Here is a 15,181-nt window from a genome sequence, read left to right on the forward strand (position 1 = left end):
CTCACTCATGTTTTTTGGGCTCACCATACCAACATAGTGGATCGTTATGGTGAATACATACGTAGATGGGTATATACAATGTGTGTATATAGTGTAATAACAGCAAAAACACTGTTTGATTGTAGAATATGTCGCATATATGAGGCCCATAATTTTGAGCATAGCGATGTTCTATACTTTGAATTATATAAATTCCACAAATTACACACTTTTAAATAATATTACAGCAAAAAAAAAAGAAGAAATGAATGAGAAACTTCAAAATAATTGCGCAACATTTTATTCGCAGCAACTGCCGTCGCACGGGGTGGCGGGGCCGACAGACCCCCATCGCTCCAACGCTCAGCGCCCATAATTTGCTCAACTTCCCAGCTCCATCGCAGCTAAAGTAAGTCACATACAATATTTTTTGTTTAGTTTCCCCGTGATCAGACTCTGCATTTTAACAATATAAGAAGAGAAAAAATTTTTTGGAAAGAATTTATTTCTTGTGCACCAGGGTGTTATTTGGAGACAGAGCAGTTCAGTGGTTAACTACTAAATTTTTTTTTCTCCCACACACGCACCCCCCTAGGAAGCAGCCTGTAACAGCTAACTCCCAGATACCTATTTACTGTTAGGTAACAGGGGTCATCCCCTTTTGTACAAAGAATCTGCTAAAGCTTTTAGGGCTAATCTTTGACACTCGTTTGTCTTTGTCGCCCCATATTTTTTACGTCCGAGTTGAATGCTCTAAGGCCCTTAACTAACTTTAGGTCATGTCCCATACTTCTTGGGGAGCTAATCGACACTGCTCCTCTCTTTACATTCCTCTCTCGTTCTGTCTAAACTCGATTATGGCCCTGTTTACTCGTCTGCTTCTCCTTCTACCCTTCACCATCTGGACACACTGCATCATACTGGGTTACGGCTCAGCTCTGGTACCTTTCCTTCGACACCTACCCTAAGCCTGTATGTTGAAACTGGCGTCCTGTTTCTACAGGATCGCCATGATCGCTACTGTCTTCTCCACCTTGCACGGTCCTTACAGCACCCTCACTCTTGCTTATGTCATGCCTTGACCTTTACCCATCCTGTGGTTCCTGTTCCCCTTCACCACCTATCTCTTTCTGTACGGTTGTCTCTCTTACAAAATGCTCTTTTAGTTTGTGTTACCAATATTTCCCCTCGTGTCATTCCGTCTTTGCCCCTATGGAGGGGTCCCCGTTCCTAAATTCTGTAAGCCTTGACCCACATGACTAAAACTTTTACCCCTCCTACAGTTCTAAATCACCTTTTCCTTGAACACTTTTCTTCACACTTCCACTCTATTTCCGTCTTCACCAATGGGTCTTAAGTCTGCAGACGGTGTAGGCTACTCTGTTGTTTTTCCTGACTGCACCTTTGTGTCTCCTGCCTCTGGAGACTAGCATCTTCATGGCAGAACTTTATGCTATTCTCTATGCTCTTCATCAACTCTTTTCTCGCTGTCAATCCTCCTCTGTGTTTGTAGTTGACACTTGCAGTGCCCTCATGGCTCTAGAATCCTTTAATCCAGTCCATCCTTTGGTAGTTGAAATTCAACATTGGCTGTTTCTTATCTCCAGTAGATTTAAGACAGTGGAATTTCGCTGGATTCCCACCCATATTGGTGTGTTCTTAAATGAGCGTGCGGACACTGCCGCTAAGGAAACTATCCGCACCTGTCCCGTCTCCCGTAAAGGTATTCCTTATTATGACTTTTACCCAGTTATTCATTTCCCCATTCTTGCCCGTTGTCAGGGTTGTTGGTCTTCTGTTACTGGTAACAAATTGCGTGCTCTTAAGAGTAGTGTGTTCCCGTGGCCTTCCTCCTACCACCGTAACCGGTGGTGGGAAATGGCTCTGGCGAGGTTGTATATTGGTCATACACGTTTAACTCACAGGCACTTAATGGAGCGCTGCCCTGCTTCTTATTGTCCAAACCGTTGTCTCTACATGTCCTGACTTCCAGGACTTATGTGTCTTGCTTCCCGACCATCCCTCACTGTCAATTGTCCCTCGATAAAATTCTTGGTAAATTCAATACCTTTGATATTGTTCGCCGTATGCGTTTTTGTTCTTGTATTGGCGACGTTAGTGATATTTAGCGCACTATGATTATCCCACACATTTGATGGTTTGATAATTACTGTACTGTACAGTACTTTGGTTTGGAATGTATCAAATAAAGTTGTTTCATGTATTCAAATGTGTGAGAAAATCCACTGGGGCTGTGAGATGAAGCGAACCTGTAACAAAGGCATTGCCAGTTGCATACTCTACCACCACTGATGGTAAAAGTCTTACAACTGGATATCTTGTGTGACGGGTTTATGGTATCACAGCTATACTGAACCAAGATGGTATGGCTCTCCCTCACATAAATGAAAGAAATGCTGCTATTGGCCTTGCAGTGTGTAAAGTGCAGGTGGAAACAAATGAAAATTATCAAATAAATAATTAAACAATTTACTGAAATAGTAATGAACAAAAATAACATGACAATACTTGACTATCATGTAATGCAAAGGTGAACAAGTTAGTATGACCTTAAATGCAAAAAATAAACTATAAGCAATGAATAAAAGTATGAAGATATACTGGTGTTCTGAAGACAGCTACTATACCACCATGGCATCAGTCACATGATGTTGGCTGGAAGTGGACGACGGGTTAGAGACACCAAGGTGATCCTAGAGCACTAAGGGAGAGATTGCCTCTCCAGGGAGGCAGCGCTCTTTATATAGTCCGGCGGTGATGACTCATCCAGTGTCAACACGAGGTGGACATCTGGTCAACTAGCAAACTGCTCGTTGTGGCTGGCGGTGCCTTTGTGTTGAGCTGTACCACTGTCAGTTGAAGGCGGCTAACTGCTTGTTTGTGGGGACAAACTGCCAGTTAGCAGTGGCGCCCGGCTTGCCTCTGAGTCGTACCAGGCCGTGCCAGGCCCTGGGGGGTATGGAGAGGTGGCAGGACTGATGACTCTTCTGGGCTGGTGTAGATGTATACTTCCAGTGCAGAGGCATTGAAGGTGAAGGGAAAAGGCAGTTCCACTGCTATGCAGGGGATTCACGTGACACTTGTGAAGCCACAGAAAGTCTGGAGGCCCTACTGAAGCCAGTCCAAGTATTAAATAAAACCCCTGAAGTACGCCGGTGAAGGGTAAAGTGAAGGGTGAAGCAAGACCGTATGCCCCAACTTCAGGCACACACAGAAAATCACGTTTTGGTCCCGCCTCTCAACTGTGTATTTGAAGTTGGGGCATATGGTGTTGAACTGCTTCAGCCTTCACCTGAGTGCTTGTAGGTCTTACGTAAGACGTTGACTCAAGGAGGGGCCTCAAAACTTGCTGTGATTTATGGGGAAATCTGGTTGTAAGACTTTTACAAAGTCAGTAATATACTGTGGTAGAGTATGCAGCTGCCAGTGCCTTGGGCAAGGGTTTACGTCGCCTCACAGCTCCAGTGGATTTTCTGCTTGGTGTATATCAGGTTGTGATTTTGTGTGTGTACCGTATTGTTATGATCGGCTTCTGATAAGTCCTTTCTGGCCTCAAGAGTCATTTTTACCCACCTAGAAAGATTGCAGATGGCCAAAGCAGTTATTTAAGTTAAGAAGGGACAAGTCTTTAACAGAATTTTGCATAATATTTGACTGTAAAGGGGTAAATTGAGGTAGATTGAAAAACAAAATGGTGAACCGGGCAGGCGGTACTCACAATTAGGCGAGTACACTCGGGAACTTTTAAAGTGCAACCAAACATGCTTTAGGCTCTCACAACAAGAGGTGAGTGGTGGTGGCTCAGGTGCTCAGCCAATCAGAGCACCTAAGGAGGGAGGGCAGGAGTGAGAGGGGGGTGGTATGTGGAAGTTTGGTGACAGTTGTGTGTAATTTGTTCATCTTCATTGTAAGTTTCATGGCTTGGTGTGCATTTCCCTAGTAAATTTAATTAGGGAAAAATTCAGGTGTTTGATTTTTAAATCAACTTTTTAAATGTTGAGTTGTTAAAGCCTCAAAGTGCATGGAGTTGGTTTGGGAGTGTGGCGTCCTCATGCTGTTGCGTGCTCGCGTGAGGTAGCAAAGGTGATGTAAAGTTGTGGGGTGCACGTGCTTGGGACGTCCTCTCTCGGGATGGCCGGTGTTAGACCTGTGTGTTTGTCGGTTGTTGAAAAGCCGTCATCCTTTGCTGTTGTGGTATTGATTTTACATTGTTCATCTTGTAATTAATACTGTAGTGCGATATCTAGGGCTACCATTTGTAGGTTTAAAATGTCTAATACAAACAGTTGTCCAATGAGTTTTAATAGGAAATATCATGCACCATTTCTATACTATCATATTAATTGATAGTATATGGATTGTGCAGAACTGCTTAGAATGATCTTTAACACTTGGCTATATTGGTCATGTCAAATACCTGCACGGTGAATGCTCAAAGACCCTTTCTTTATTCAGTGTTGTCACATACCTCATGGGGGTATGGATAGGCAAACACTCATTCGGTTAAACTTGCCTTGTAGTACTTTCAGAGCTCAGTAATTTGGAATCTGGTTAGCACTTTCCAAATAAATTGACCTTTAAAGTGAATTCCTATTTAGGTTTAAAACATTATACCGAATGAGAAAGTCGGATTATATAGCCGAACACCAGAAATGTTGTTATTCAATTTGGTTGCCTAAAGCACATTCAAGGACTACACATTACATGGCATTCCAGGATTCCTCTATACCTTGCCTTATACTGTAAACATTGCCACAACCCTGTGTTTTATTGATTTAAATGGCCACAGGGAGGCATACAACACTGCAGATTATGATGTCATTAGTTATCCACTGTGCTGACAAGTGGGCTGACTGATGTTCGTTGACACCTGTATCGTGCTTCAATTTAATCGCCAGGAGATCACCCTCTCACTAGACTCGTCTGTAGGAAGTACAGTATAAGTATCTCAAATTACCTTGGATCATAAATAGCATAAGACTTGGGGGTAGGAGAGGGTTGCAGTGTTTGTCATGGCTCTCAGTTGTTCCTGGTATTAGGCAATTTAGTTCTGGAATCATTTTTGTTGGCCAATGTTAAACTTTTTCGAAAGTAGATGTTTTTCTGAAAGGGAAGGGGGGTGGGGAACCTCTATGCTTGGATACAGTTATCTAAGTGAATACTTAGATTTATACAGTAGAATAACTACCTTCTTTTCCTTAGTCAAAAAGGTTGCTTGTTTATTTCTAGGGAGTTGTATTTTCTTTTATTTTTAACTGCAGCAACTTTCAGCGAATGATAGATTCTTACTGAAAGGACCTTTACTTCATTGTTGTTGCTTTATGGTCATCTCATTGTGTACAGGGATTCCGCGAAGCTTTTGGGGTTAGTCTTTAACACTCGTTTGTCTTGGTCAGCCCATATCTCTTGCCTCCGAGTTGAATGCTCTAAGGCCCTTAACCTCCTTAAGGTTTTGTCCCATACTTCTTGGGGAGCGGATAGGCGCACGCTCCTCTATTTGCACTCCTCTCTCGTCCTGTCTAAACTCAATTATGGTTGCCCTGCATACTCTTCTGCTTCTCCTTCTACTCTTCGCCATCTTGATGCTTTGCACCATACTGGGTTGCGTCTCGGCTCTGGTGGCTTTCGTTCGACTCCCGCCCTTAGTTTGTATGTTGACACTGGCTTTCTCTCTCTTCAGGACTGCCGTGATCGCTACTGTCTTCGCTATCTTGCGCGGTCCTTCCAACATCCTTCCTCTCGCCTCTGTCGTGCATTGACTTTTCCTCCTCCTGTGGTTCCTGTTCCTCTTCATTGTCTCCCACTTTCTGTCCAGTTATCTCGCTTACAGGATTCTCTTTCTGTTCATATTTCTAATGTTTCTCCTCGTATTGTTCCTTCATTACCTCCGTGGAGAGTCCCCCTTCCCAAGTTTTGTACGTCCTTGACTTGTATTACTAAAGCCTTTACCCCTCCTACAATTCTGAAAAGCCTCTTCCTTGAGCACTTTTCTTCGCACTCCCACTCTATTTCCATCTTCCCCGATGGGTCTAAGTCTGCGGATGGTGTGGGCTACTCTGTTGTTTTTCCTGACCGTACTTACATGTGTCGCCTCCCTTCGGAGGCTAGCGTCTTTACGGCAGAACTTTATGCTATTCTCTATGCTCTTCGTCTCTTGCTTTCTCATTCCTCCTTTGTGGTTGTAGTTGATTGTCGTAGTGCCCTCATGGCTCTAGGGTCCTTTAATCCTGTCCATCCGGTGGTCATTGAGATTCAACATTGGCTGCTTCTTATTTCTAGTAAATTTAAATCAGTAGAGTTTTGCTGGGTTCCCAGCCATATTGGTGTTTTAATGAGCGTGCGGATGCTGCCGCTAAAGAAGCTATCCGTTCTTGTCCCATCTCCCGTAAAGGTATTCCTTATTCCGACTTTTATCCTGTTATTCATTCTTCCCCGTTGGCAGGGTTGTTGGTCCTCTGTGGTTGGTAACAAGCTGCGTACTCTCAAACTTAGTGTGTCCCCGTGGCCTTCCTCCTACCACCGTAACCGGCGGTGGGACACGGCTGTGGGTTGGTCATACCCGCTTAACCCACGGTCACTTGATGGAGCGCCGCCCTGCTCCTTATTGTCCGAATTGCGTTGTCCCTCTTACAGTTGTGCATATCCTTGTTGAATGTCCTGACTTCCAGGACGAGCGTGTGTCTTGCTTTCCGACCGTCCCTCGCAGTCACTTGTCCCTCGATAGAATTCTAGGTGAATCGGATACTTTTGATATCGTTCGCCTTATGCATTTTTGTTCTCGTATTGGCATTCTTGGTGATATTTAGCGCCCTCTGATTATTTCGCACTTTGGTGCCTTCTTTTGGTAATTACCTTACCTTCATTGTTGTTTCATTTTAATGTGGTAGTTGTGATATGGATTGTTCTGGCTCACGTGCAAGGTCTTGGATTTTTTTCTGTTTTATATTAAGAAATTGCCAGTCTTGTTACTATTTGTAGAGTTAGAGATCTGCATTAAGGCCTCAATATTATATTCTTTATTTTTGTTATCAGCAATTTTTGTGGTTGGTAATATTTAGATTAATGTCAGTGATGTATATGACAAGGGTTAAGACCCCTTGTGGTATGACAGCATTTTTCCCCAGTCATTTCTTTAACAAATGAAAGGGTCCTCGTAACCATTCTTTTGTCCTTTCTACCATGTACCTGTTTGTTGCTTCTTGGTCTTTCATTTGGTACTTTGGCTATTAAAACAATGGCCTTTGGTAATGTTGCAATTACCATTTCTAAAAAAAAAATGAGCAGGTTCATTAGGCAGGGTTTGTTTTTAGCAAACAAAGTTTTACAGAAAAAATTCCATGCCTTCAGGACCTTGCAGATGTTAGGTCAAACTAATTGACAGTAATCTGTTTTGCCCTTTCAAACAATGATGGTTTTAATCTAGGTAAAATATTTCAGAATATCTGAAGTTTGGCAGACAAATCATTTAAGAGCTTTGATTAAATTTAAGTTACCAAAGACTTTGTGAAAACCATGTTGTATAGATGCTTCAGTGTCACTTTTCTAATGTTTTGTAAATTTAAATGATCTTTAGTTAATTTAATTATAATTTGTACAAAGCTTAGGTGTTGCATAGCTTTAAATTTACTTTCAAATATGAAAACTAAAATATTGACTAAAGTTTCTTCCACTTTAATTTGCAATATTTGTTAGTTAGACTAATATTTCAATGTAAATTGAATAGGTAGTCCACTTACATCTTTTCAGTGCATTTTGCATGCACCTATAACAAGTTAAATACTTGGTAAAATTTACACCTATTTATTTTCAAAGTTAAACAATTTCAGATGTTTAAACATTGCATCAATAGTAGTAAACAATAATTTCCAGCATGATTTCAGGATAAGGTATATATAGTAGTTTCATTAAAATTGTTTTATTTAATAACTTTTACATATAGTATTTATAATACATCTACTCTTTCAGGTTGTGAGACAGATGCACCTAGATGAACACAAGATCCAAAAGGCCAGGACAACTCCAGAGACAATCACCTGTAAAAGAAAAATAAACATTAAACAGGGACACTACTTTTATTATCACCAATGCCTAATAATAAGCCAAAAAAATCCTAACATCCTATCTTTTAAGATAGGCTCAGCAAGGCCTATCCCTTACTTCAATTTTATTGCAGAGCTTGTTCCCTGAATGGGTGAATTACATCCACCACTTTAGTGCCATCAACATTGTACATATGCTTTACTGAAAGCACTGTACAATGCATGCCAGGCACTAAAGTGTTAGATGTATCCACCCATTCAGCAAACAAGCCCTGTGAGAATTAACAATGTAACCATTGTTAAGGGTCCCTAAACCTATGCAAATCTAGTCCATCTATTGGATGGGTAGTAGAGCAGGGCTCTGAAAAAGCCAAGCCAGGGAAATCTGCAGGACTGCCTGGTCCCCTTTTATGAAATGGGGTAGGATCAGTACAAACTGCATCAATCCCTGCAGGTGGTAACAGTAGGACTTTGGTACACATCTATAAATGGACTAGATGAAAGAAAATAAATTAATTAGTTGACATAGCTAAAACTTAATTCCACATACCAACTTTCGTAGATTTGCAGAGTAGAACAACCACACTGAAGCCAGTCAATGCTTTGATGACATTGTAATCTTCCATACCACCTGAAACATTTACCAAAATTAGCTTGTTAAACAAGATTTTAGAATTCTCCTTTAATGCTAATCAAGCAAAAACATTAAACTTAGTTTGACTAAGTACATTAAAGTCAGCAATTTATGTTGCATCATTTCAGATTATCTTCAGCCATAATGAGTGTTTAAGTTATAATGTTTACTACCACACTCACCTAATTCAGAATGTCAAGCAATTAACACCTTCAAACTCAGGGCTGAAGTTCAACTTTCCCATCAATATTCTGAAAGACAATATTTAAGCTTCAAATAAATAAACCAAGTTGAAGTACAGTTACCATTCAATATTTAATTTGTGTACTATACAATCATTAAATGATTCTTTAATTTATGAACATAGCCTTTTAAGCTACAAACAGACTAAATCCATGATGTCAGTAGACCTCCCAGTTGCAATTCTTTTACCATGTTGTGGCACAGTCTTAAAGCACATCTGGGATCCTCCAACATAAGTTTGAACCCCTCATCACAGCCCTTGTGCATTAGAAATATCACATTGTGATTTGTGTAATTTATAAATGAATTACTTCTAGCCAAATAATTAAGAACCATGCAAACAAATTAAGATTTAAATAAAAAATTTCATAAAATCTTTAACTTGCAAATTTATGCTGTTTAACAGTGCCCAACTTTACATTCACAAATTTAAAGTCCCATTTATTCTATTCAAAGCAATTCTTGCAAGATTTAACTTTAGTTTAAGGCCTTGACTAGTGGGTACTATATCCTAGTTTCAATTTACCCAATTTCAAGGCCCCTTCACAATCCCTTCCTCTGATTTTAGTGCAGAGCTTGTTCCCTGAATGGGTGCATTACATCCACCACTTTAGTGCCATCAACACATTGTACATATGCTTTACTGAAAGCACTGTACAATGCATGCCAGGCACTAAGTTTTAGATGCATCCACCCATTCAGCAAACAAGCCCTGTGAGAATTAACAATGTAACCATTGTTAAGGGTCCCTAAACCTATGCAAATCTAGTCCATCTATTGGATGGGTAGTAGAGCAGGGCTCTGAAAAAGCCAAGCCAGGGAAATCTGCAGGACTGCCTGGTCCCCTTTTATGAAATGGGGTAGGATCAGTACAAACTGCATCAATCCCTGCAGGTGGTAACAGTAGGACTTTGGTACACATCTATAAATGGACTAGATAAGAGAATTAAGATTAGGTCATTGATATAGCTAAAACATCAAATTCAAACTCGCCCACTTTTGTAGATTTCCTTTTGCAGAGTAAAGGAGCCCCAGTCCATGCATCATAATCACTTTCACCTGAAAAATATTTCAACAAATTAATTTCAGATTTAAAGCCAATCTTGCTTTACTTTTCAAATTAGCATTCAGTACTTTACAAATTCAGATGGAAAAAATTTCTTTAAGGAATTTACCTTTCCTACATATTCTAGTAGCAGTAGTAAAGATCTAATTTAGCAATATAAATATATATCACATCAATTTGCCAAGTTTCAGTAAATGTCATTTGAGAAACTATTCATAACTGCACTTCAATGGCAATTTACATTTATCTTTAGCCATTGCTATATTGTTTAAGTTATTACTATTTTTTTACTTTTATGCAAATCTATTCAGAATAACCTTTACTACAACTCACCTGATTCTGTTTCAGCAACTGACAGAGGGACTTCTGGACTTTCCAAACCACATTCTGCAAAACTATATAAATTTAAAACCAAGCTAAAGTAAACATTGATTATTTTTTTTACTTTCAAGGGAAAAATACAATCACTTGGAACAAAACTTTTCCTGCCATTAACTTTATTTGACTCATGATTACCCTTAACAGTGTTATACATTTATAGATTAAAGCTTATTTAACAAACATTTAATGTTAACTAAACAAGATTTATTTCATTAAAATTATTAATAAAACACCCTCAACTATGCTGTTTAAGATCTAATGCCCCACATTACAATTTTCACAATTTCAACATACCATTCTATTCAATACATTCCTGAAAGGACTAAACTTGCAGATATGGTACCCACTAGCCTAAGCCTAGACTTCCATACCCTAATATTTAATAGGTTTTTAGCAATTAACGTCTACCCTCTAATTCCAATGTACACAACACTACTTACTGTAGATCTGCAAGTATTTTCCTGCAGTTCTGTTGCCAGGACCTTCCACAACCTGTCATGTGAACAGTAAATATTACTAAAAAGTTATTTGCATAGCGACGTTATTTTATTCATACCTGTACCACCAGTTTAACAGTTGCCGTTTTAAATGGCACACTAAGTATCTTGTTGTCCCATCTTAATTACAAACAAAGCTATAGTCATTTCAAGTCAACATCCTATACAAATTTTATTTTCCAACAACAAATAAGCATCTTATAGCTTCATGATTACAATTGTTACTTAACCTATTATAGGTATAGGTTAGGTAATAATTGTAATTACGAAGCAATAAGATGCTTATCTTAACATACTAGTAGGTTAGGTAAGGTCGGTGTTTTCTATGAAGCTTTTCAAGGGAAACTATTATGTTAAGTATGTCACCTATGCACGCAACTAATAAGTCAATATTGATTTATTAAATTTGCAAGAACGGGTTGCAAAAGGCAGGGGGGGGTGTCCGTTTACTGTACCACTTACATTTTAGTGTGGGCTTCATCCACTACTCTGATGTTAGCTGGAACATTTGTGCCAGCTGCTGGTTTGAAAGGGAGGCATACCATGTGCCAATTCAGGAAGCTTTCCACGTTCCTCACTGCATGTCAGCTCAGGACCTCGCTACCATGTTGGGAGGCAGTTGAAGACTAACCAATCAACATCCCAGGCTGGAGAGCAGTGCCACCTCGGGGACAATTTACCACCTGCAAAAAATTTAATACTCTTAATCTACAACATCTATCTCATCTTTACCTAGCCCCCAAACCTTACATTTGTCAGCATTAAATTGCATCTGGTAGTCTTAACTATTTCAAAACTATATAGGGCATCAGTATTTTTTATTTGCCAATTCTGCAACTATTGCAGTCTAAACCATAATCTTGCAAATAACAGAGGTCCAAGGAGAGCTTTTAGGCACTACTTACAACACTTCTCCCAACTTAACCCCATTTATACTAATTTTCTTTGGTATAGCCATGACCTAATCAACTTCAGTCAGCATTCCCAATGATCCGAGCCCCTATCAATTTTGCGCCACTATCAAAATCTCTGCTGAAGTCAAGGTACACAAAATCACAAACCATATCACTATTTCCTCAACTATGCAACCTAATCCATGAACATTTAGTAATAAAACTATGCGATTCATGTATCTAGTCATGTTTCTCAAAAAGAGTAGAGAAATGGCACTGCCATTAACTGCCAGTTGAAAGAGGGACTTCTGGACTTTCCAAACCACATTCTGCAAAAATATATATAAATTTAAAACCAAGCTAAAGTAAACATTGAATATTTTTTTTTACTTTCAAGGCAAAAATACCATCACTTAGAACAAAACTTTTCCTGCCATTAACTTTATTTGACTCATGATTACCCTTAACAGTTATACATTTATAGATTAAAGCTTATTTAACAAACATTTAATGTTAACTAAAGATTTATATTTCATTAAAATTATTAACACCCTCAACTATGCTGTTTAAGATCTAATACCCCACATTACAATTTTCACAATTTCAACATACCATTCTATTCAATACATTCCTGAAAGGACTAAACTTGCAGATATGGTACCCACTAGCCTAAGCCTAGACTTCCATACCCTAATATTTAATAGGTTTTTAGCAATTAACTTCTACCCTCTAATTCCAATGTAAACAACACTACTTACTGTAGATCTGCAAGTATTTTCCTGCAGCTCTTTCTTGCCATGACCTTCCACAACCTGTCATGTGAACAGTAAATATTACTAAAAAGTTATTTGCATAGCGATGTTATTTTGTTCATACCTGTACCACCAGTTTAACAGTTGCCATTTTAAATGGCACACTAAGCATCTTGTTGTCCTATCTATTAATTACAAACAAAGCTATAGTCATTTCAAGTCAACATCCTATACAAATTTTATTTTCCAACAACTTTAGTCATGAACATTTTTCTGGAACATTGCAAAAACTTTAATTTAACCATGTATAACATTTGAATAAAAGCAATACAAAATTTATATATACAAATTCTTATTCTTTTGCAACCACTGCTTACTACTAGGGGGACATTTATTCTGTTGAATTATGTACCAAGCTTTATAGTCTGAAAATTCATAATTAACCCAACTATACTATCAAGACAATGTGACTTTACTAAATTTAGTAATATTTTTACACTAGCAGAACTATAAGCCACACTTTCTTCCCCCCCCCCCCCCCCGCCTTCCTCCCAACTGTTCAGTGTCAAAAGGGAGGGGGGGGGTGTCCGTTTACTGTACCACTTACATTTTAGTGTGGGCTTCATCCACTACTCTGATGTTAGCTGGAACATTTGTGCCAGCTGCTGGTTTGAAAGGGAGGCATACCATGTGCCAATTCAGGAAGCTTTCCACGTTCCTCACTGCATGTCAGCTCAGGACCTCGCTACCATGTTGGGAGGCAGTTGAAAACTAACCAATCAACATCCCAGGCTGGAGAGCAGTGCCAGCTCGGGGACAATTTACCACCTGCAAAAAATTTAATACTCTTAATAATCTACACCATCTAATCTTTACCTAGCCCCCAAACCTTACATTTGTCAGCATTAAACTGCATCTGGTAGTCTTAACCATTTCAAAACTATATAGGGCATCAATATTTTTTATTTGCCAATTCTGCAACTATTGCACTCTAAACCATAATCTTGCGAATAACCGAGGTCCAAGGAGAGCTTTTAGGCACCACTAACAACACTTCTCCCAACTTAACCCCATTTATACTAATTTCCTTTGGTATAGCCATGACCTAATCAACTTCAGTCAGCATTCCCAATGATCCGAGCCCCTATCAATTTTGCGCCACTATCAAAATCTCTGCTGAAGTCAAGGTACACAATCACAAACCTTACCATTTCCTCAACTATGCAACCTAATCTATGAACATTTAGTAATAAAACTGCGCGATTCATGTATCTAGTCATGTTTCTCAAAAATAGTAGAGAAATGGCACTTGCAATGTTAGATTCTAGTAACTTTCCTCACAATAGACTAAGCTAATTGGTCACTAACGTAAGCGTTAAAGTTAACTCAAACTTTTCCTTTAAAACTTGCTATATTAGGAACTTTCCACGACCGGCCTTTACCGACATAATTAAATAGGGTAAAAACGGTATATTAAATGCAGTAAAACTACGGTAAATTCAATATGATAAACTTGCATTCTTTAAGCATGGGCTGCATAGTAAGTGAACTAAACTAAATGTTAAGCACCCTGGCAAACCACTTCGTTCTATTCAATTTATTTAATCACTGTCCGGCTAGAATTTTTAGATTAGATTAAAGGAACACCCTCCCTGGTAACTATTGAACTAGTTAACCAAATACAAATTTAGGTAAAATACAGTACTTTCATAAAACCCGTCTACTTCCCCCACCAGTAGACTTGTTCAGCTAAAGGCATCATGTAATGTTCCACTTTAGTAAATAAAGACTTAAAAAAAAAACTACCCCATCTGTGTAGTTACCGGTTACCTGACATTCTACACTTAAAATAACCCATCTATTCCCCATAATTGTTCGATATAACTTACCTCTCACCCGCTGGTCGAGTACACAGCAGTATATATCCTCCTCCATCACTCAGCGCGTGGATACTATTTCACTCTGGCCGCAAATTGCCTCAAATCACCTACGTTGTCCATAAACATATATAGAAGAGCAACTGACCGTAACACCCCGTATAGCGATCATCACATAACGTGGGAACATTAGTAGTACTGCTGTCAAAACATAGATGGCGCCAGGACAAACGGTAATTCCTATGGACTCGCCTAGTTATGCGTAGGGAATTGAGCTTCAGCTGTTTGGTCCCGCCCCTCAGCTGTATTCACCTAGTTGTACTCACCTAATTTGTGCTTGCAGGGGTTGAGCTTTGGTTCTTTGGTCCCGACTCTCAACCGTCAATCAACAGGTGTACAGGTTCCTGAGCCTATTGGGCTCTATCACATCTACATTTGAAATTGTGTATGGAGTCAGCCTCCACCACATCACTGCTTAATACATTCCATTTGTTAACTACTCTGACACTGAAAAAATTCTTTCTAATATCTCTGTGGCTCATTTGGGTACTAAGTTCCCCTTGTTCGTGTTCCACCCGTGTTAAAGAGCTGTCTTTGTAACTATCAAAATGCATATATCTTTGCTTTCACTTCAGTTATATTTATGACAAGGGATTTAAAATTTGCCTATATTTCTGCTTCTCTGATGACATTAAAAACTTTCGTTTATTACAGTATCTACATAAAATTAACATTTATCTTCATTAGGTTGTAGTTCTCATCAATAGGGAGAGCGTCGGTAAAAAAAAAAAATTGTTTA

General features: G+C 39.2%; 1 protein-coding gene and 1 long non-coding RNA gene across 13 annotated transcripts in view; one reads left to right on the forward strand and one right to left on the reverse strand.

Moving 5' to 3' along the window:
* The first annotated feature begins 7 nt into the window (after nucleotides 1-7).
* Nucleotides 8-8,064, forward strand: LOC138359164 (uncharacterized). Its single transcript, XR_011225817.1, has 2 exons — nucleotides 8-388; nucleotides 7,966-8,064. It is a non-coding gene; the product is annotated as an uncharacterized lncRNA (long non-coding RNA).
* The window catches only part of LOC138359163 (uncharacterized), a 123,644-nt gene continuing 116,362 nt past the window's right edge, over nucleotides 7,900-15,181 (reverse strand). Inside the window, exons 1-11 of one of the 12 annotated variants that reach the window (XM_069318042.1) lie at nucleotides 14,395-14,526; nucleotides 13,113-13,333; nucleotides 12,512-12,565; nucleotides 11,922-12,082; nucleotides 11,323-11,543; nucleotides 10,804-10,855; nucleotides 10,316-10,369; nucleotides 9,914-9,975; nucleotides 8,856-8,924; nucleotides 8,590-8,670; nucleotides 7,900-8,033 (exon numbers count right to left, since the gene is read on the reverse strand). In XM_069318042.1, coding sequence (XP_069174143.1) covers nucleotides 8,861-8,924; nucleotides 9,914-9,975; nucleotides 10,316-10,369; nucleotides 10,804-10,855; nucleotides 11,323-11,405 — 315 coding nt within the window. In that variant the 5' untranslated portion in view covers nucleotides 11,406-11,543; nucleotides 11,922-12,082; nucleotides 12,512-12,565; nucleotides 13,113-13,333; nucleotides 14,395-14,526 and the 3' untranslated portion in view covers nucleotides 7,900-8,033; nucleotides 8,590-8,670; nucleotides 8,856-8,860. Of the gene's footprint in view, nucleotides 8,034-8,589; nucleotides 8,671-8,855; nucleotides 8,925-9,909; nucleotides 9,976-10,315; nucleotides 10,378-10,803; nucleotides 10,856-11,322; nucleotides 11,544-11,921; nucleotides 12,083-12,511; nucleotides 12,566-13,112; nucleotides 13,334-14,394; nucleotides 14,527-15,181 lie in introns of those variants that run through there. The other 11 variants (XR_011225815.1, XM_069318041.1, XM_069318045.1 and 8 more) reach the window with 11 other exon arrangements.

Source organism: Procambarus clarkii, chromosome 89 (genome assembly GCF_040958095.1).
Source record: "Procambarus clarkii isolate CNS0578487 chromosome 89, FALCON_Pclarkii_2.0, whole genome shotgun sequence".
NCBI classification, from domain to species: Eukaryota; Metazoa; Arthropoda; class Malacostraca; order Decapoda; family Cambaridae; genus Procambarus; species Procambarus clarkii.